This window comes from Leptomonas pyrrhocoris (genome assembly GCF_001293395.1).
Source record: "Leptomonas pyrrhocoris isolate H10 chromosome Unknown, whole genome shotgun sequence".
Lineage (NCBI taxonomy): Eukaryota > Euglenozoa > Kinetoplastea > Trypanosomatida > Trypanosomatidae > Leptomonas > Leptomonas pyrrhocoris.
In genome coordinates, this window is record NW_015438369.1 from 433,498 (window position 1) to 454,856 (window position 21,359).

At 53.9% G+C, this 21,359-nt stretch overlaps 7 protein-coding genes across 7 annotated transcripts; all 7 read left to right on the top strand.

Moving 5' to 3' along the window:
• Positions 1-1,381: 1,381 nt before the first annotated feature.
• On the top strand, positions 1,382-3,286 carry ABB37_06197 (cAMP phosphodiesterase A (PDEA); the record flags this gene model as incomplete). The annotated part of the gene is made up of 1 exon (XM_015804462.1): positions 1,382-3,286. The coding sequence occupies one exon, from the start codon at positions 1,382-1,384 to the stop codon at positions 3,284-3,286; it is 1,905 nt and encodes a 634-aa protein (XP_015657036.1).
• A 1,114-nt stretch (positions 3,287-4,400) lies between these two features.
• Positions 4,401-5,345, top strand: ABB37_06198 (hypothetical protein; the record flags this gene model as incomplete). The annotated part of the gene is made up of 1 exon (XM_015804463.1): positions 4,401-5,345. The coding sequence occupies one exon, from the start codon at positions 4,401-4,403 to the stop codon at positions 5,343-5,345; it is 945 nt and encodes a 314-aa protein (XP_015657037.1).
• A 905-nt stretch (positions 5,346-6,250) lies between these two features.
• ABB37_06199 (putative mitochondrial methyltransferase) lies at positions 6,251-8,869 on the top strand (the record flags this gene model as incomplete). The annotated part of the gene is made up of 1 exon (XM_015804464.1): positions 6,251-8,869. One exon carries the CDS (start codon positions 6,251-6,253, stop codon positions 8,867-8,869), a length of 2,619 nt encoding a protein of 872 aa, XP_015657038.1.
• Positions 8,870-9,638: 769 nt separating this feature from the next.
• On the top strand, positions 9,639-10,700 carry ABB37_06200 (putative mitochondrial hypothetical protein; the record flags this gene model as incomplete). The annotated part of the gene is made up of 1 exon (XM_015804465.1): positions 9,639-10,700. The coding sequence occupies one exon, from the start codon at positions 9,639-9,641 to the stop codon at positions 10,698-10,700; it is 1,062 nt and encodes a 353-aa protein (XP_015657039.1).
• A 1,318-nt stretch (positions 10,701-12,018) lies between these two features.
• On the top strand, positions 12,019-12,726 carry ABB37_06201 (putative mitochondrial ras-related protein rab-5; the record flags this gene model as incomplete). Its single annotated transcript, XM_015804466.1, has 1 exon — positions 12,019-12,726. The coding sequence occupies one exon, from the start codon at positions 12,019-12,021 to the stop codon at positions 12,724-12,726; it is 708 nt and encodes a 235-aa protein (XP_015657040.1).
• Positions 12,727-14,672: 1,946 nt separating this feature from the next.
• Positions 14,673-18,278, top strand: ABB37_06202 (hypothetical protein; the record flags this gene model as incomplete). The annotated part of the gene is made up of 1 exon (XM_015804467.1): positions 14,673-18,278. The coding sequence occupies one exon, from the start codon at positions 14,673-14,675 to the stop codon at positions 18,276-18,278; it is 3,606 nt and encodes a 1,201-aa protein (XP_015657041.1).
• A 1,055-nt stretch (positions 18,279-19,333) lies between these two features.
• ABB37_06203 (hypothetical protein) lies at positions 19,334-20,446 on the top strand (the record flags this gene model as incomplete). The annotated part of the gene is made up of 1 exon (XM_015804468.1): positions 19,334-20,446. The coding sequence occupies one exon, from the start codon at positions 19,334-19,336 to the stop codon at positions 20,444-20,446; it is 1,113 nt and encodes a 370-aa protein (XP_015657042.1).
• Between the last annotated feature and the right edge of the window lie 913 nt (positions 20,447-21,359).

Here is a 21,359-nt window from a genome sequence, read left to right on the forward strand (position 1 = left end):
AAAGTGCAAGCGACAAAATGAAACCAGCTTTTTCACGGAATTTTGCAACGCTTGTCTGAGTGCGAGAATTCGAGAAGACATGGCCCCCCAAAAAACACAATACATTCGTTTATGTGCTTCGAGAAGCTGTTCTTGATTCTTACGTTTTGAGTTGTGTGAAATCTGCTGCGGAGCGAGCCAGTCTTTTTTTTTTTTCAGGAGCGAAGTGACGCCGCCACTTACTTTTTTTTCCTTGTCTCCCTGTCGTTGGTTCGCTTAAGCATTTGTACTTAGCCTGCTATCGCACCGCCTTTTATTATTATTTCCATTGTAGAGCGTGAAGTGTTCGTCTTTCGTTTTCGCTGACGACGGTGTGAGTGCAAGAACACATCTTTAAAAGTGACTTTAGAACGAAGCAATAGTTGTGGTTGATCACATTTTTGTTCTTCGATTCTGCATGTACAATGTCCACTTCAAGCAGGTTCTTCTTTTCTTTTCTCCGTTTCGTTGATGTCCACTATAGTTCTTCCGGGTTTTGTTTGCAGAAGCCGCTAAGTTTTTTTTCTTCCAGTATTTTCTATTTTGGTATCCAGCCAACCATCTATTTGCAGAACGGTCCCATTTAACCGAAAAGCAAACACCATTTTTTTTTCTTTTGCGAAAGGACGAAGCCTTTCTCTCACTTTAGCGGGATCAGCAAAAAACAAGACCTGTGCGAAAGTACTTGTGTTCGCTAAAAGAGCATCGTTTTGTTTTCCCTTTTGGAGTGAATCCACGATCAAAACAGTTGGACGTGTTTGGATGGATAAAGCTGAGTACGATACACGGGCATGGAAGTCTGTGTTACAACACCAATACAATATAATTATTGTAGATTGTAAACAGCGTGCCGAGGCACATCCACACACGCACGCACACGAAAAGAGTTGATTCTTTATTGTAGGTATTTGCCGCAGTTTTTCACGCTGTCCCACAGGTAAAATCAAATGTGATGCGTTGCTTGTATGCTGTCTTGAGTGGCACAAACAAGGACGCACACGGGAACCGCTGTTCGTCTCGTAAATGCTGTTGATAGTCGAGGTCAACGCTTTTTTTGAGGGCGGCTTTGGTGCTCTCTCTTTTCCTTGGCGTATAATTATGTCGTCTTCCTTTGTCATCTGCATCTCTATGTTGTTCTCGCCGTGCTCCTGAGGTGTGTAGCAGTCGTTCTTTCTGCTACCTTTTCGAGTGCACTGGTGTTGCTTTAAAAGCATACAGACAGGCTCCGCACCTATTTAAAAAGTGTTTGTGACGAAGCTTTTTTTTTTGGTGCTTGACGGGAACTAATAATATCATTCCCTCACTCACACATTCACGAAGAGCACAGACAAAAATAAAATAAGAATCCTTACGTACCTGCGCAATGTCCAGCTTCAAAGATCAGTTGCAGAGGGAGGTGTGTGTGTACACAATATGCGACAGTACCGTTTCCGTGATGGCTGGGATGAGCGACACGGCAGACGAACTGGCGCTGCGTGCTTATGACTCCACAACCGGAGCTTCCTATCTGTGCCAACTGAGCGAAAGCGCATTGCTGCAGATGCAGAGCTCTCTCACGGATCAGCCGGATTGGGCGAGCTTCTTCCTCGCAATCCATAATGCGTTTCATTCGGGCGGCGTCTCCGTCAATCGTGTCGAGGGACGGCCTGTTCCTGCAGCCGCCGCCGCATTCTCTGCTGCTGGTGCTGATCGCGGCAGCAATGTTGCAAGCTCTCTCGAGGTGCAGTGCATCGGTGGCGTGAAGGGAAAGTATGCAGTTTTTATTCTTGATTACACTGCCGATGGCCAGCAACGTTACATCATGGAACACCTCGTGCGCTCGCACGCCACGTACTGCCATCCAAAGGAATTCGAACAGAGGCTTGCACGACTAAGGACGGAGGAAGAGGCCGCTCGGGCGAAGCGAGACGGTTTGGACCGCGAGTTGGTCGCGTTGAATGAGAATTTGACGCGTAACAGGGAGAAGCTAAAAATTTATCTCGATCGCAAAGCTGAACTTTTGGCGACGCTCGGTACACACAGCACGGACAACACCGACAATCTGTGGAAACTGATCAAGGAAAAAGAGCAAAAGGCTGTCGACGAGAACAACCAGTCGCAGCTGGCGAATCCTCTGCGTGACCGCAGGTGCAAGGACTTTGACCCGCTGCTTTTGCGCATGATCAAGAGCCTCTACCTTTCGCCCGAGCAGTGCGACTCTTCCTCCCCCGCAGACCGCGTTGTGATGCCTTTCTCGCAGGCCGAACTCGCAGCGCAGGTGGGGCTGCTGGACGACAAGCGCGCCGCGTTGTGGAGGGCGCTGGGAACGATTGACTCGTGGAACTTTCGTGTCTTCGACATCCAGTGTGCCATGAGCGGGGACGACTACCTATCACTTTCGTTTCAGCCAAACGGCGGGTCTCTCTTTGTGACTTTGTATGCGCTGTTCTGCAAGAACGATTTTTTGCACAGGTTCAACATCGATGAGCAGGTGGCTCTCAACTGGATTAGCGCGGTGGAGGCTGGCTATCACGGCAATCCGTACCACAACTCGATGCATGCCGCCGACGTGCTTCAGATCACGTACTTTATCATCATCTGCGGCGGTCTCAAGAAGCGGTGCGAGCTGAGCGACCTGCAGGTGTTCGCTGCGCTGCTCGCGGCAGCGATTCACGACTTCGATCACCCTGGCATCAACAACAACTTCCACATCAAGACGAGCAGTCACCTCGCGACCCTGTACAACGACCGCAGCGTTCTCGAAAACTTGCACGTCAGCAGCGTCTTTGAGCTCATGAAGAACCCGGCCTTTGACCTCCTTAGCAGCTTCAGCGCCGCGGAGCGACACGAGATCCGCGACACGATGATTGAGATGGTGCTCGCCACCGATATGGGCTCCCACGGGAAATACGTGGCGAGCTTGAAAGGCAAGATGCAGGAGCGATCCACATTCACGAAGCCTGAGGAGCAGGTTCTGGGCCTCGCCATTGCGCTCAAGATGGCGGACGTCTCAAATTGCGGGCGCCCGCTTGACATTTACCTGCCGTGGGGAGCAAAGGTCTCGGACGAGTTTTATCAGCAAGGCGACCGCGAGCGCAATCGTGGTCTCGACTGCAGTCCGTTCATGAACCGACTTGAACCGAACCTGGCCAAGAGCCAGATTGCCTTTATGACCTACATCATCTCTCCTTTCTTTGAACAGATCGCCGAGCTGCTTCCGGACATGCGTTTTGCGGTAGGGCTGGTAGAGGAAAACAAAGCGTACTGGGCGTGTCACGACGACTCCTAAACTGGAGATTGGGGGACGTGCGTGTACATGCCGTCTGCTTGCGGGAATGCGTGCGAGCGTATGTATACACATGGGCAGCTTGCTTTGTCTTCACTGCTTTTTTTTTCACATCTTTTTTTTTTTAGAGTGTAATGTACAGTAGCCTATTTATTATTATTATTGTCCCAACCTTGACGTTCAGCGTTTTGGTTTTTTGTTCTTGGATACATTTTGAACTGACGGTTTAGAAAGAGGTGTTTTCATTATTATTGAGGGGTTCCGAATAACCTGCTTTCCTCTGTTTTCGGCTGTTTGCATTCGCTGTTCGAAAACAATGGCTCCTAGCTATCAATTTTTTTTTGTTGTTGAGAACTGCACTTTTATGCGAAACGTGAAACTTTTCTTTAATGAGGCTGCGCACGTTTTCTTTGGATTCTCTTACTCTATTTTTACTCCCTCAACTGACAATTCCAATCCCGCATTACTTTTCTCGCGCGTTAGAGTTCGTCAAGAAAGAACAATCAGCAGACAAAAATGAGTTTCGCGTGAAAGAAAGCGCTTAGAATGACAGCAAAAAAGATACTTCGGTATTAATGCGACTCTTCGGTAAGTACTGAGTGCGTAGCAGCTGCGTCTAAAACTGCTGACTGTGCTTGTCGGGAAGGAGAGAGTGTACGCGTCGTAGGGGAAGGGCAGAAAACATGCATACTGGGTTGTGTAAGTTTCCATGAATGCGTCACTCGTAGCTACGCGTTGGTGTTACTTTTCAATGAACATCTCTCATCCATTTTACCTCAAACGTGTGTGCGCTCACATAAAAGAAACAAACGAAGAAAGCGATTTCAACAACGCTCACAATTACTATTTCGCGGGCGGCGCTGTACTGTCGCCACGTTCCCTTGCTCCCCTTTTCTCTTCTCTGCTTTCACAGTAAAACATTTAAAGATCTTATTGACGTTATTGGAACGTTGTTGACGGGTGTGTGAGGCACGAGATCGTCCCTTATATCTCACTTTCCTCTTGTACTCGTCGATCCACAAGCTGTTCAAAGCGCACGTCGCATTTCTTTCAAGTATAAAAAGTCTTTTTTTCATTGCATTCGTAATTAGGCAGAGAACTCAAAGAAGGAGACGCGATGTCGGCAGAGACGCACCTTTCAGAATTGTGCCGCGGGTCTGACATAGACGCCATCATAGCGCGCCTTCGTCAGGTGGCGCCACTCGATGAGTCACAGGACTCGGACAACATCCCGTCAAACGGCACCTCGTTCAGAAGCCTCACTGATCGCTACGGTATATGGGGCTACCAGGATGGTGACGGGCGCACGGCATTCCACTGGGCGGTTGCCCTCAAAAACTTCGACCTCGCTCAGACGTTAATGAGTCCTCCCTACAGCTCGCCTGTCCTGACGGAGGACGAAGAGTGGACGACACCGTTTGCGACGGCCTGCAGTGTCGGCGCGCCAGTCGAGCTGTTGCAAGCAATTCTAGACAAAAGTATGGCGGAGTTCGTAAAATACGCTAGCTGGAAGGCGAAACACTTTCCTTCTGCTGCGATAAAGTCTGTGGGGGACTCAGGCACCACACCGGTAATCTCTGTTGATACGACAGACGGAAAGCAGGAAGGCGCATTATTCAAGACAGGGGTAAGGGGAGTTTCAATTGCGCACGATGCAACGGCAGAGTCCATCATGTTCGCCATCGTCAACTCTGAGGAGGCGACGGGGCTTACACCTCTGCTGCTCGCTGCCGGGCGTGCTCACTTGGACATCGCGCGGTTCTTGGTGACGCATGGCGCAGATCTCAATCATCAAAACGACCGCGGCCAATCGGCGCTGCATCGCGCTGTGAATCGCGGAAACGCAGCTCTCGTGGAGTACCTCGTGGCGGTGAGTGAGAAGAAAAACGGGACAAACAAAGCTGCACAGCGGCGTTTTATGGATCTGCAGGATATTCATGGGGATTCGGCGCTGTTCTACGCTTCGCTGGATAACAACGAAGAGATGGGAAGGTATCTGCTGCGTCACGGTGCCAGCCGCGACCTGCGCAACAGAGACGGAAAGAATTTCTGGGAAGTGTAAAACCTCCTGAAGCCTCTTCGATCCCTCCATTGCGCTATTTTGTCTTTTTCCTCTGGAGAACGCATCTTACGAGTACACCTTTCCCATCGGTTGCCGATTGCAGTTGACACTGGTTGTAAGCGCATTTGAGCAAACAAGCACCAAAACACAAACATGGCGCTGCTTACGGTACACCTCTCTTTAGAAAGGGAAAACAAAGAACAGGAGAGGACGATTTCCTTTCGAGTTTCGTCCAATTCTTTCCGTTTCCCTTACCGTTGATGTGTATCGTATCACCTTTCTGGTGATCTCTTGCGTGGTAAAACTGTTTATTCGTCAGCTCTTCTGCTGACATGTAGGATAGTTATGTGTACCACCCACACTATAACTACCTTTTTTATTCTTCAAAGTGTGGATGCAAATAATGCTTTGTTACGGGGACTTCTCACGCACTGCATTGTCGAAAACCTTACCCCTTTTTTCACGATGTGCTCTTCTGTCGTGGATAACTCTCTTTTACTTGATGCCTCAGAGCGCAAGTGACGATTCCTATTTCAAGCTGAAAGGCTTCACAGGCGACAATAGTGTCAGCGGAAATAATGTCATTTTATCAATGAGGAAGGGGTCTTCGAGGGTTGTCTCGATCGTCGGACAAAAGCACGTCATCGTTGTCGTTGAGGGCTTTAATAAAAATGCAGGCTGAGACGATGGCGGTACGTTTCCCCTTTTTTTTCTTGGTCGCCATTTCGCAAAACCCACTATTATTATTATTGCTTGGATAACTTTTTTCATTCTTGTGTCTACTTCTCTCTCGTTACACTCCCCTTCTTCCTCGCTTCTTCTCCAATTCCTTTTTTTTTCTGGCTGGATTGCTAGCCGTTCCATCAAAAGTTCTATTCCGTCTTTTCTCCCTACTTAGCTGCCAGATGAAGCGCCGCGAACAGCGCCGCCAGCGGGAGCGGGAGCAGCTCCCCGCTGCCCTAGTGAAGCTTGTCCAGCTGATCCCCCCTGATGAGGACGCACGGAGCTATTTGACCACCCACTTCGCCACTCCTGCTGGCGTTGGTGCAGAGTCCGCAGGCTCGTCTGGTGCAAGTGGTGCCAAAGGCGGCGCAGAGGATGGCGGCAACGATGCGTGGATCTCGGGAAGCGGTTTGGAGAAGCTGCTGTCGGTGCTCGGCGAGGAGGCGTGTCCAGATGGCGCGGTGGATATGCTGCGCATTGCACGCCGTGTCCCACGCAGCCAGTCGACGGTGGACAACATCCACGTTGCAGAGCTCTGCTTCGCCATTTCGCAGGCTTCTGGCCCGGTGAATGTGCACGAACGCCGGCGTACAGCCGCGGCGACGTGTGGCCCGTTGGATGAGAAAGCGCCGCTTCTGCAGTATTACAAGGGGAAGCGATTTAATGCCATTCTTCACGGCGAAGATCCATCCTCGCCTGTCGCTCGCATCTCTGCTGCTGCTGCTTCTGCTTCGGCACTGCCTCCCAACACGCAAGATGAAGGCGAGGTGGGACATACTCGCTGTACTGGTACCAGCGCAGACGCCGCCGAGTGGTCCTCCTTTGTTCAGAGTGCAGCGACTCCGCTGCCCATGACGCTCCGTGTGCACCACAGCGAGCGCGTCTTGGAGGCCATCGCCCTGCGCATCTTGAGTCGCCCCGATGTGAGTGCGATTGTTCGCCCGGTTCCATGCTGTTCCCTGAGCGCCGGCCTGTATTCGTGCCGCAACAGCGACTACCACAGCAACAAGCGCGTCGAGTACATCTGCCGCACGTTGCACACCTCGAGCTCCGTCTCCTTCCAGGAGGTCGTGTCCGCCATTCCCGTGCAGGTGCTCGACGTACAGCCGCACCACAGCGTCATCGACCTGTGCGCCGCACCGGGGAGTAAGACGCTGCAGGCGCTGGATGAGATGCTGAATGGTGGGTGGTCACCGGAGATGTGCCGCGGGGTGCTCATCGCGAACGAAAAGGACCGCGTGAAGGCGACGCAGACGCTGCCGGCGCGACTGAAGCGCTACCACGCCCCGAATGTCATGTCAACCCGCTGCGATGCTGTGCAGTGGCCGCGTTTGTACCTGGACGACCCCGCAAGCCCCGCCGCAGAGCCAGTGGAGCGTCAGTTCGATCGCATCATCTGCGATGTCCCCTGCAGCGGCGACGGCACCATCCGCAAGGAGCGCTCGGTCGCCACGACCTGGTCTGCCAGTTACGTGAAGGCGCTCGTGCCAACACAACGTGCGCTGCTCCGCCGCGGCCTCGATCTGCTCGCCACTGGTGGCATTTTGGTCTACAGCACGTGCAGCATGAACCCGAAGGAAGACGAAGAGGTGGTGTGTGCGGGATTGGAGCTCTTCGGCGACAGCGTCGAGCTCGTCGACGTGAATGCGACGCTCGCGGCAAAAGGCTTCCATTTCCACTCCAGTGGTGGCATCCTCTCCCCCAACGTGGAGGGTTTGCAGCAACGTGTGGTTCCCGGCACGTACGATGGCAACAAAGTGCTACGCGTCTTGCCCCACCGCGACGACACCGGTGGCTTCTTTGTGGCTGCATTCCGCAAAGTGAAGCAACCTGACTGGACCGCACCGGCGGTGGTGCGCAACAAACTCAATCAGTGGACGAAGGGGAAGCTGTGGGCACCTGTTGGCGCCGAGGACGAGAACTGGGTCTCGATTGCGGCTTTTTACGGCTTCGACCGCCACGACGCTGCAGGCTTCACCTACTTTGATTTCGCGGCCTCCGCCGTCACATCACGCGGTGCGGACACGTCGAGCAGCAGCAGCAGCAGCGGTGGTGGTGGGCTTGTCCCTCTCTACCACCTCAATCCCAACGGTGGGCCGACGCGCCGTATTGTGCTCGTTACGCCGGCGTTGGCGGATATGGTGCTGCGCACTCGCCCCTACAAGGGCCCAGGCGTCGAGATCATCTCTGTCGGCGTGCGCGCCTTCGAGGCGTACGACGGCCGCTTTCTCTCCCACGCGAGCTGCCGCTGGCGTGCGGTGGTGGAGTCTGCCGCCTTCCTTTCGACGCGCTTCACAAAGCGCAAGTTGGTGTTTCGTGTATCGGCGCACAAGCAGTTGGTAGAGGACTTGCTTCGCAACGGCCATGTGTACATGCGTGAGCACTGGCGTACCGTTCTGGGTGGGAATGCCGCTGTTGTGGCTGCAAATCACGGCCCCAATGCGCTGGTGAAGGCGGGTGGCCGGCTGGAGGCGATGCTGTCGCAGGACAGCGATGGTGGTGCCTCGTTAGGCAGCTCTCCAGACGATCTTGCGGACCTGCTGACGTCCGAGGTGGAAGTTGGCGGTGTCTTGGTGGGGATCGTTTCTGATGAGGCGGAAGAGAGCGCGCCGTGGTACTTGAGTGCGACGCTGAGTGGGCACAAGCTGGAACTTGCAATTGACGGCTCGCTGCGCGCCTTTGGTCTCATGACCTACTTCGACATCTACGACGTTGAGAGGGCCACGCTGGGGGAGAAGGCCGCGGCTGCAGCGGCGAACACGGCGGACATCGTAGATGTCGAAGACGAAGTGGAGGAGTAGCAGTAGCGCGTTTTCAAAAAATCACACATGAGACGGTGCTTCGCGTGATTCCCACTTGCGCGCAGCTTTCTATTCGCGCATCCGGCTCACTTGCGGTCGCTCAACTCTTCCATTTGGCAATTTGACACATTCAAACGACTGTGCCAAAGTAACAAGATCTCCGAGTAATTCGTTTCATAATATGTATAAAAGCCCGAGTGTACTCCAGCAATCTAACATGCTTCTATTAATCTCTAGGAATGGCGCAGAAGGGAACCGACGGTTCCACAATTTCTTAAACGCCAAACATTTTTTTTCTCTGTCAAGCTTTGACGAAAGTCGAGGACGCAATTGAAAGCCGTTAACGGCAATGTCTTTTCCTTTGTCTCTTGCCTCGCTATCACGGCGTGCATTACATGCGCTGTCTTCCTATTTCTCTGCTTCCCTTTTCTTCCCTTTTCTTCCCTTCTTCTGTTGCCTCTTTCTTTTAGCTGCAAGATTCCTCTGCCTGTCCAGTAAGCTGATTTAACTCCCTCTTTCTCCTATTTTGTTGTCTGAGACAGCTGTGGAATCCTAAACTCGATCCGCGACTCTCAAGTGCGATTAAAAAAGGGTTCACACTATAATTCACGCAGTGTTTCTTTCTGCTGTTTCTCTTACAAGAGTAATTGTCCTTGTTGCTTGACAACTCCATCAGTTTCACCTTTGTGGCTGCAATTCAATCCTCAATCCTCAATTCTTATTCCTCCTCTTCACAATCAAAATTTTTCGTAATTCTTTAGTGTTCAAGATGCAGGTGGGCATATACGACAGGGATGACCAGATGTGTCAGTACGAGGGGTGCACTGAAATTGATCTGCTGCCGGCTCAGTGTTCCCATTGCCACAAGCGCTTCTGCTCCCACCACCTCGCGCAGAGCGCACACCACTGCCCTGCGGTGGTGGACGTGCGGGTGGGCACCTGCCCTGTGTGTCTCCGTGTGGTGCCGCTGGAGTACCCGCGTCAGAACGTGGACGAGGCGGTGTCGCGCCACCTCGACCGCGGGTGCCGCGACGTGCCGCAGGGGAGCTCCGTGGCGGGCCGTAAAGGAACTGGCGCCGGTGGTGGTCGCCGGCTGGGCGGTGGGCCGCGTCCGTGCAGCGTGAAGGGATGTGAAGAGAAGTCCGAGATGCGGGTGAAGTGCGATCAGTGTGGGGAGGTCTTCTGCCTCCAACACCGCGGCCCCCTTCAGCACCACTGCCGGGCCGCGGCCGCACGGAAAGCCTCGGCCTCGCCCAGCAAACGCAACGACAACGCAGAGGTGCTACCGGTGCTTGGCACGAAGGCCGCCACGGTGGTGCGTTTGCTGACGCACCCCATAAACTCGCCCGATAAGGCGGTAGGCAAGGAAACGGAGCTGCCGTCAGATATGGTGACCTGTCTCGTCTGCTTTCTCATCCCTACGTCCACCTCCAAGGATGTGTCGGACGAGAACTGCGAGGGCTTTGCTCCTGTTCCATCTTTTTTCATGTACACGGCGAAGAACCTTGCCTTGGGGCGTGTGCTGGACACGGCGGTAGATCGTGCCGCGATGAACTCCCCTGCCGTACGGACCGGCAAGCCGTGGAAGCTGTTCACCGTGACGCTTCCCATTCACAAAGAGGCGCGGTCTTCGCTGTACCCGGCAGTGCCGCTGTCGACTGTAGTGGGAAAGAGCCCGGCAGGCAAGGCAGAACACACTATCTTGTTCCTCACACCGCTGGCCACGCTGCCAGATTGCGTCGTGGAGGCGGTGAAGGACTTGGAGCGAAAAGGGACAGTCTGGCCAGAGTCGCGTTCTTCGGCCTCCGGTGATGGATGCGGGCTCATGTAGGAGATTATCAATGGGCTGCGAAAGGAAGGCGTCGCGGTGAGAGACTGAAGCACGACAAGATTATGGTTATTATTATTATCTTTTTTTTTGATGAGTTTCATGCAGGCTCCTCACAAGCGAGCTTAAAATACCCACGGCGTGTCTTGCAGTGCAGCTGTTTCCACATCTGCACTGCAAGCACGCTGGCTCTCCACCGTAACCTTTTTTTTTGTACTTGGCATCTTATTTTCATTGTTTTTTGGTTACTCACTGTTCTGCAGTGCGCCGATCTGATTTCGCGTGTTTGTTTCCCGTCCGGAACGTTTTCCTTTTATTATTATTATAAATATTATTGTTATTATTACTACTAATCTTGAGCTGTTTCCGTACTCTCAACGTCGACACATTCTTATTTTTGTCTTTGGAGTTCTGTCACAGTCACACAGCTTTCCTTTCATGTGTGGCGACCTTTGCGTCCTCGTCGTGCGGTGACTGATGGCGTACGCGTCTCTTCGAGAGACACCATTTGAGGGCCAGATGCCTTCGACAAGACCCTGTGACACAAAAACTGTACTCCAACTTTTTTCCCTTGTCTTCGTTTGCTGTTTGTATTTTGGTTTTCTTGGGGTCGTAAGGCAAGGTTTTCCTAAAAGGAAACTACAGCTAGCAACCAAAACGACAACAGATGCAGCTATTCTCGTAGCTCATTACAAAATGGACTGCCATTTGATGATTTCAATAATGCTGCTACTTGTAAGAGCTTGTCAAAAAAAACAAGGATCGTCAGAAGGCCAGCTCTGCCTTTCCTCGATCGCTCGTTGAATCAATTGAACTGGTTCAAAGTGTATTGCTCAACGTTGACAGACGCTTTCCCACTCGAACCTATGCGTTCTTCGTGTTCTCCGTTTCTCCTCTTTCACAAAACGCACTTCCCCCCATTGTTCTTTACTGGTGTCTTTCTTTCTTAAATGCCATACCATCACTGACAAAAACCGAAAACGCCGCCACTTATTTACATGACGCCGTCGCAGCAAAAGAATTGCTGTTTTGTTTTTCCCCGCGCCTTTCGTGCTTGCATCTTTCGACATCAACCTACAAATTCTGCTGACAGCTTTTTTTTTCCCGCCTCGGTGCCGTTCGGATCGTTTTCTTTTTCTTCTCTTTGTGTTGCTTCCAAAAAACAACAACAACCCACCTTCGCATCGTAGAGTCTACTGCTATCGCGATTCTGTTCTCTAAGCTCGCTCACGATTTGACGTGGCTGAACCAAGATAAAGGCACACTCGTAGTCGGCATCCGATAAAACACCATCTCACTAACAAACCGAGGGTTGTTGACCATGCATGCCCAACCACCCCAGTTGATGGAGGCGACGTCGGCCAAGATAGTGATGCTGGGCGAATCCGGCACCGGTAAGAGCTCCATCGCCCTCCGTTTCACTCGCAACGAGTTCTTAGCGAACCAGGAAACCACCATCGGCGCCGCTTTTCTCTCCAAAACGGTGGTGGTGTCCCCGCCGCGTGGGGCTGGGGCCGCGCCTGGCGGCGCCGCGACGCACGCCCCCCAGCAGCAGATGCGTGCCCTCAAGTTTGAAATCTGGGACACGGCCGGCCAGGAACGTTTTCGCTCCCTCGCCCCCATCTACTACCGCGGTGCCTGCGGTGCGCTCGTGGTGTACGACATCACGAACGGCGAGAGCCTCAAGCGGGCGCAGACGTGGGTGAAGGAGCTACGCGCTAACGCCGATCCCTCGCTGGTGATAGTGCTGGTGGGCAACAAGAAGGACTTGGAGTCGCTGCGCCAGGTGTCATTCGAGGACGGGCAGCGCCTCGCTGTCGAGGAGCAGCTTGCCGGCTTCTACGAGACTTCCGCCAAGGACAACAACAACGTGGAGCAGGTGTTTCTTGATTTAGCATCGAAGCTGTTGGATCAGGGTCTGGGCAACCGCGGTGGTGCGGGCGCGCGTGGCGGTGTACTGGCCCCGCGTGGCGAACGCGTTGAGGAGCGGGACCAGGCAGCGGCAGCGAGCTCTTCCGGCTGCTGTTGAAGATCCTAAAAAGAAAAAATGAAACCTATGATTGTGCTTTTACTATTTATTTTGCTTTTTGAGTTCGCTGATCGTTTGCCAGGTGCGATGTCAGCGATGCTTCCTTCCTGTGACTCTTCTCTTTGGTGCTGCTTCGTCTTCTTTTTTCTTTTCTCTGGAGGGTTGTTGATGTGTTGCGAGCTGAGTTTGTTTCTCTCCGTTTGCTTTTTCGTTGCCGCCTGGATTTGAATGGGAGGTGGTACCCTCCCTTTTCCCTTTCCTCCACGGTGGAACACGTTGCCCCTGTGCGAGGCAAAGCAAAAGAGCATCAACAAAAAATACTGCATTTGTGCATTCGCGGGCTTTGAAAAACAACAACAACAAACAAACACCACTCTCTTCCATTGCAATGCCTTGCAGCGTTTCCTCTGTTGTGATGACAATTTGTGCTGTCTTACTCTTCAAAGAGTATAAACAAAGACGAGCACAACCCCTCACTTCTTCATCTTCTGCGTTGCGGGAGAGAATTCCGTGGAACTACAGCAGATCTTCACGGCGCTGTAGGTCTCTGTTGGAACTGCTGGCTACCGTAAAGCGTAACGTAAAGCTTAATGCCAACTTGAAAGACGTGAACGACACTGAGCGAAGGAAAAAGTGCGACCTACTGAACAGGAACAACGTTTTGGGAACATGCATTGCATTTGCATGCGCGTTGGGATTTGAGTTGGGACGTACCAATTCTACGACCACACCACTTCTCCTTTCTTGTTTTCAGCAACCTCGTTTACATCATGTTTTTTTTTTCTTCGCTGCGTCCACTTCCCGTAACGCACTCTTTTTAAACTGAAGTTTTCGTTGGAGGGGAAGGCTACACGTTTTGCACACCCACAAGAAAGAACCCGCTGCGTTTCTGTTGTTGACATCACCCCCCCTTTCTTTCCAGTTTATTGGCTCTTTTTTTTGTTCTGTTATTGGTGTGCTTGAACTTTGTTTTTGTCCCTTCTTCTGTCGTTTTCTCTATTGCCGTCGTTACCTATTCTTATTATTTGTTGTGTTACCTCCAAGAGTGCCTGCTAGCACTGTGTTTTCTTTTTGCTGTCTTGTACGTCTGCATTGCCAGATTGCTGCCATTGCTTCGGAACTCCAACACCCAAGAAAGAGAAAGAGAGAGAGCAACGGTATGGTTTTTCTTATTATTCGACATGACTTGTATTCCTGAGGATCGATTGAAGGCGCATAGTGGAAAAATTCTGCGTGTTGTCGGCGCTGCGAAGCGTCGTGCTCGCCGATGGCCGCATGGGAAGGTTGCCACATTACTGTGAAGTCCTTTCCGTCCGTTTTAACACATGTCCGACGAGCATGGCAGTCAATGTAGCACCTTTGCTTCGATGGCCTACGAGTCCATTTCTCTTCCTTTGACTTCTCTGTGCACTTCCCTCTCCGTCTTCGATGTCTTCTTCCTGCCTTGCATTGTTTCCTACCTTTTTTTAACGATTGCGCTGTAAACCAATCGTGTTGGCAATGGGCACGTAGCGATTGCTTTAAAGAACCTGACGGCCACTGTGATTTCGAGAGAGCGGTGTATGCCAACACCTTTTTTTTCTTACCGGAGTTTGTTTCTCACGGACCTTACCCGCAAATTGGAGCCGTGCTCAATTGGTGAACGCCGTTTGAACATCTAGGCTTTCTTCTCTTCTCTCAAACATAGACTGTAATCAGTAGACTGTATAGAAGAAAAGATATTGCGTTCTGCGTACGCCGCTTGTGTGCTTGTGTTCCACGGCTGCAACATGTGAAACGGGGTAGTTTTTTTCCCCCAAAGCATCGAACAGAACAACCGTTTGCTCTCTGCTGGTAGCTCTTCGGACAGGGCGTAAGACACAATAGACTGTACAACTTTTCGTTAGGCTCCATTTTATCCAACACCGCGGGTGCAGCTGGTATAGTATCAGTATTATTTGTTTTATATGGAGCCATTTCCACTTTTCATTGAAAAGAGCACCGTGCCTCAGTCTTCCCCGTCACAACAGCTCTCCGGTTCCGGTGCGAAGAGTGCCGGAGAAGAGCACGATCACCAAGTCAGCGCACCACCGCCCACCACAACGGTGCCTGCGCTACACTTTGGATCGCCGTCGTCTGAGGGGCGACCGTTGATGCCTACGGCTTCTGCCCACGATGAAAGTGACGGCAGCGACAACCCTGCCGCTGAGCACCCTTCGAGCGGTTTCGCGGAGGAAAGTGTGCAGTGGACCAGACAGCGCAATAGCGTTGACAAGAACCACGCTTCGTTAGCGGAAGAGGAGGAGGAGGGTGAGAACAATGAAAGAGGTCGTCACGAGATGCGGATGGGTGACCCGCCGGCACTGCGACGCCCTTCTGCGCTCTTCGACACAGCGCTGGCCACCGAGGCGCTATTTGCGCGTCTGCAGCAGGGCCAACAGCGGGTGCGCGATCCACCGCCACCGCCGCCGCCGACTCGTCCCACGGAGAGTGAGCCACCCGCGCGGCATGCGCCCTCCACTTCCATTTCCTCTGTTCTCGGCCGCCCTCCGACGGCGCCCCTCGCCTCGGCTTCTGTTGCCGCCGCAGCGGCGAGCCCTTCCTCGTACGCCTCCACGCCTCCAAACCCGCACCCCACCCTGCAACGAGAGCTGTCTTCCCCTTCGTCTCCGCAGCGGGAGTCGTCGTCCTTCCGGGGCCTCCTGCGCAGTCCCTCGAACACCTCCACAACGGACTACGTGGACATCGAGCACAAACAAAACGAGCTGCGCTACGCCGTCGAGCACCACGTCCGGTCGCTGGAGCGCTCGCTGGCGCTGCGGGACGAAGAGGCGGCCACCCTCACTTCCCGCCTGAGGAAGCTGGAGGAGGACTACCAGTTCAACTACAATTTAATTGCAGAGCGCGACGCCGCCCTAGAGGAGGCCTCGGCGCAGCTGCAGCGGCTTTACCGCGAGTTGAAGCGCCTCACCGAGGAGGCGGCGCGGACGGGCAAGAAGGTGGAAGTAGCGGAGGCGGAGCTGAAGGCGGCGCGGCACCGCGTGCGTGCGGTGGAGGAGGAGCGCGACGCCGCCGTCCGCCAGGTGCAGAAGGACTACGCCGTGAAGGAGCGGCACCTCTTGGACGGCATTCGCGCCAAGGAAGCTGCGCTGGAGCAGGAGCAGAAGCAACAGCACGAATGGTACAAGGAGCAAGCGCGGCTGCTGGAGGAGGAGCGCACCGCCCTCGCCGACCGCAGCGCGTCGATCTCAGTGGAGGCGGAGGAGCGCTGTAAGCAGCAAGTGGACCGTCTCCAAAGCGAACTGACCGTCTTGCAGCGTGAACTGAAAGCTGCGCGGCAGACGAAGGTCGATGATGACCGACGAGTGGCCCTGTTGGAGGAGGCGAAGGGAGCGCTTCTCCACGAACTGCAGATCCACCAAGAGCGTCACGAGGCTTCTCTGCAGGAGGCCGCCCTCGCCAAAAAGGAGGTGGAGGAGCGACTGGTGCGTGTGACGGCAGAGGCGGAGAAGCGGGCCACAGCGGCGGAGGCAGCGACGCGCGAGGAGAGCGCACGGGCGTCGCGCCTGGAGTTGGAGCGAACCTGCCTGCACGCAACGCTCGCCGAGGCGCAGGAGCGCATCCAGCACCTGACGCTGCGCTTTGACGACGACGTCGCCCGCTACACCAAGGAGCGGCAGACGCTGCTGCGGCGCAACGACGACGCCGTGGCCGCGAAGGCAGCGGTGGAGCAGTCCCTGCAGGACACCCAGCGGGAGCTGGAGAAGCAGCGCCGCCTCGCCGCAGAGGACGCGGAGCGGCTCGGCAGCGAGCTCGAGCGAAGTCGCAGCGCGTGTGAGGCGGCCAAACTGGAGCTGGTGACCACGAAAGAGAAGTGCGAGAAGTGGGAGGCGGCGGCGGCGCGGCTGGAGGCGGAGGTGCGGCGGTGGAAGGGCGAGGAGGACAAGACGGCGACGAGCGGGCGGCAGGAGCGCTCGGCGTGGGAGGAGAAGTGCCGCCAGACAGAGAGGCAGGCCCAACTCGCACAGGAAGAGGCCGAGCAGGCCACGAAGCGTCAGCAGATCGCGGTGGAGAAGGCGCGAGGAGAAGTTGTCCATCTAACGCGGGAGCTGCACGCCAGCGAAGCCGCCCGCCGCACGCTGGAGGACCAGTTCCACCTGCTCGAGGATTACAAGGAGGAGAGAAGCACCTTTCAGACGTTGCGGATGGAGAAGGAGCAGCTGCAGAAGCGAGTGGTGGAGTTGGAGCGCGCCAACGAGGAGGTGCGTCAGCAGGTCGCCGCCTTCACGGTGGAGCTGCAAAACGATCCCATTCTCAAGGCAGCAAAGGAGTCGCAGCAGCGTCTGGTGGAGCTGCAGCAAGAGTTAGCCGAGGCGAAGGCGGACCAGCAGCTGTTGCGGGACACCGTGAAGGAAAAGGAGGATGCGCTGGTGCGCTGCGAAACAGAAATGCTACGCGTGCAAGTCCTCATGGGCGACGAGCCGTCTACAGCCCTCGATGCCCCTTCAGGCAACAACACTGCACACCTTGGCACGGCAGCGGGTGTGGGACTCAGTGACCAGGTCTCTCGCGCGCTGCAGCGGCAGCAACAGCAGATGCGCTCCGAATACAGCAAAATGCGTCAGTCGTACGAGGAGATGGTGCGCGAGCTCGACCTGCAGCGCCGTCGCCGCCGACACAGATCAGCAGCGCCGGTGCCGCGCCCGTCCTCTGCCTCCTCTTCTTCCTCGGGCTCCTCGTCGACTACGGTGGCTTCTTCAAACGCCCACCGCAGCAAAAAACGCCTGCATCGACAGAGTCGTGAGAAAAAGCACAATGATGCCAATGCCGGTAACGTCGGGCAGAGCAGCGTGGCGCTTCCGCCCGTTCTTCCAGACTCCAAGGCTGCCTATCTGACGCAGGAAACAGAGGTGTGGCGACAGCGGTGCGTGCAGCTGGAGCAGCAGCTGCACACCCTCCTCCGCGAGCGCGATCAACTCAAGAAAGAGTTGCAGCTGGCAAAGCAGGACGTGGTGGCCCTCGGCACGGAAAAGCAGTCTTTGATTGATCTGAATTCTCTCCTGAAGGCGCAACTGCGAGAGGCGTATCGGATGCGCGTCGGCGACGGTGATGCACGCAGCAGCACCACCGCTGCCGATTCCGCACCGTCAAAGAACCTGCGCATTTCTCCGGAACTGCTCGCCGCGGCCTTGCAGGCGCTGGAGGAGAGCGAAAACGGTCGCAACACCGCGAAGTCCTCAACGCAAAGTCCTCAGCACCACATTAACACGACAGGCGATACAGCAGGAAACGAGATAAGGCACAGCGCGGCTGCAGGACCCAACCGTGAGACACCTGTCGTACATTCTACTCGAGGGTTTCGCGCGACGGCGACTGCGCAGCAGGTGTCGCCAGCATCTGCCCCTGATGGAGGTTTCACCGCTCAAGCAGCGCAGAAGCGTTTAGCCGCCTTGGAGAGAGAAATCGACGACGTGCGAGGGCAACTGAACAGCACTGCATCGTCCCAGCAGACACGGCAAGCCGTCGTGCGTCGCGGCAACGCAGCTGTGCGTCATTACGGGTACGGCAGCTGAGCGGGGAGAACTCGTTCTAAGGTTATTTTCAGTAGAGACACTGTAGTCGAGTCTGCAACATCATCCCTCTTTGTTTGCTTGACCTCTTTCTCCTTCCCGCAACGCACGGTTCTTTTTTTCTTAAATGTACAAGCGGCAGTTACCTTTTTTCTATCCTTAGAGCTGAACTTCAATCGTGGACGCTTTCAAGTGTACACCGCAGCTTTGTCGTCGTCTTACGAGATGAGGGAAATGCATAAAAGAACGCTAGCTGTCATCAGGAACGCGTTTTCCTCGCTTGACGGGCTAGGTGGGCGGAGGAGAGTCCCCAAACACGTTCCTCCGACACACCATGTTTCACCGCGTTAGATCAACGATCTGTCGACCCAAATCACACACTTACTCCCTTCTCTCTTTTCTCGTCTCCTTTTTTTTTCTGGGTGTGTTTTTTTACGTTATGCGTGAACGCGCTTCTCTTGCTTCACGTGCGTGTCGTGACATCACCGCATCTTCATCTGCTCGGCGTCATAGTATCGGTGAAAGTGCCTTCTCGACAACACGAAACAACCGCCAGAGGAAGCAACAACAGCGGCAACAACAGAACAGCGACGGGGGTTCCACAGCGCTCTTTTTCGCGTTCTTCAGCTTGTTTTTTTTTTGACTTATAACGTTCGTTTATTATTTTATTAGTTTTACACACATATATATTGCGCACTAGAAAGAGGAAACGGTGAATACAGTCTTCGTCATCAACGCACCATCTCACTCTCAGGCAAACAAGCTCAGCTGTGAGCGTGTCCGCACGAGAAATCATTTCGTACGCAGTCTGTAGAGTAAACCGGATCGCCATCGCACTCCACAACTCACGCGTGTGCGCTGTAGGGGAAAAACACACACACACACAGAGAGAGAGATTCAGCGTAGTATTTGATTCATCCACATACACACAAACACACGCACTCACACCCAGCCACCTGTCTTTGTGCGTCTTGCATCGGCCCTAGGACATAACGCGTCAACGACAACAACAAAAGCTATCTTTCTTCCCTTTTTTTCTGTGCCGAAAGACATACACAATGGGACAGAAGAACTCCTCGCAGCGAACACAGGGACAGCAGCAGCAGCGGGCCGGCGGTGGCCGCAGCACCACCCCAGGTGGCCGCCAAGCTCCCGCCAACATGCCGTCGCACTTAGCTGGGCAGTACGACAATAATAACCCGCGTCAGCGCAACCCACCAAACGGCAACAGCACCGTGCCCCCTCCCCTGAACCAGTCACCAAATCCGCAGCAGCAGCAGCAACCCAACGCTCAGCAGCAGCAGCAGCAGCAAGCCAATAGAAACGCCTCCAACGGCGGCGCCAACGACCGCGGTGGCGTGCAGGAAGGTCAGATGGTGAAGATGCTTGCGACCGTAGAGGCGTCCACTGTCAGCTACGTGCCGGAGACGCAGGTGCTCACCTTCTACGTGACCAGCGTTTGCGACAGTCTCACCTACGAGATCCACACAGGTGTGAAGGAGTTCGTACAGGGCGGCGGCGTGTTCTACATGCCGAACAAGCCAAAGTTGGAGCCGACCAAGACGGAGATCCGTGGCCCGCAGGAGAATCGCAAGATTACGATGAAGCTCGACGTGAGCTCACTGGAGGAGAAAGAGAAGGTGTTCAATAAGCACTACCCAAAGCAGATGCCGTGCGTGATTGTGATTCGGTACAGAGCGACCGAGCTGCGCAAGAAGGACGACGGCCAGGATAATAGCAACACGAACAACCACGTCGAGGAGGAGACGAAGGTGGAGCACACGGAGCACACAGCCGTCGACCTCGCCGTGAAGCCGAAGCGGCGCGTCATCAGCCAAATTGTGTCCGCCGGTGGCAACGCGTACGCCGTAGAGAATTTGTACGGCGCGGACAACGAGGGCGCCTCACCGGCGTCTGGCAACGGCGGTGGTGCGGTGATGATCGGATCGACGATCGAGGACGACGAGGATGGTCTGTGTGTGATTTGTTTAACAAACCCCAAGGACACGGCTGTGATGCCGTGCCGTCACATGTGCATGTGCAAGGACTGTGGTGAGCAGCTGCTGAAGCACAAGCCGGTGTGCCCCGTGTGCCGTGCGCCTATCTCCACACTTCTGCATATGCCGTCGCTGAGCGCGGGCGGCGCGAACACCGCTGCTTCTTCTGACTGAGTTTGATTTAGCACCGTTGTCCAGCACAAACGCACCCAAGCAGTTCTCCAAGCACATCTCAGTTGAACTCTGAAGGTAGAAGCTCCAAGAAAAGGAGAACATTGAGCGAGTTTGAAGTTAAAAGAAAGTCTTTGCTCAGTCGTCCTTCTCTCTCGTTTTCTGTGCATTGTTGTCCGAGGCACTGCTATTTGTTTATACGCGCCTGCTTAAAAAGAAAACTACCTTTTTTTATTTATTGCTTTGGCCTCTTCGTTTGACTTTGGCTTCTTCTTTTCCAACAGCTGTTTCTCTTACGATGGTTTTGTTTTTTACTTCCCTCCTTTTCTTTACTTCTACCACTGTAATTGCAGCGTTGCTTCGTTGAACCTTCATTTCTTGTATGTATGTTGAGACTCGATGCCGCTCTTTTTCCCCCTTTTCTGGTGTGTGTGCGGCGTTACTTTGATGAGACACTTCAGATTTTCTCTCCTCTTTGCCACCATCTTAAGTTGCTGATCGGATTGTCTTATGTTTGCTTTTTCTTTCATTCTGTGTTTTCTTTTCGGTGTCTTGAAGAGAAATTTGACCGACGCAGCTGCGCCGTCTCCTTTTGTGTGTGGTGACAGATTCCTTTCCTGAAGGTTTTTTTTTCTTTCTTCGAAGTTCGCACTGATCGTGTTGCCTTACACAGCTTGCGTGTCAGCAACTCTCGTGTTTCAAGGTGGTTCTTTGTTTCTCCTCTTTAGCATCGCAAGGTGGTGACGGTGAAGACAAACAAACAAACAAAAAACAATACATGCGGGCGTTTGGTGGAAGCTTGTTAAAGAAGAACAAAAGAAAAGGAGTGGGGATTCAAGGATGAAGTGTGGGCGCCGACTGTGTCGCGGAGCACTCGGTGAATGAGTGGAGATCAGCTTGTTAGTTGCGCTTATGT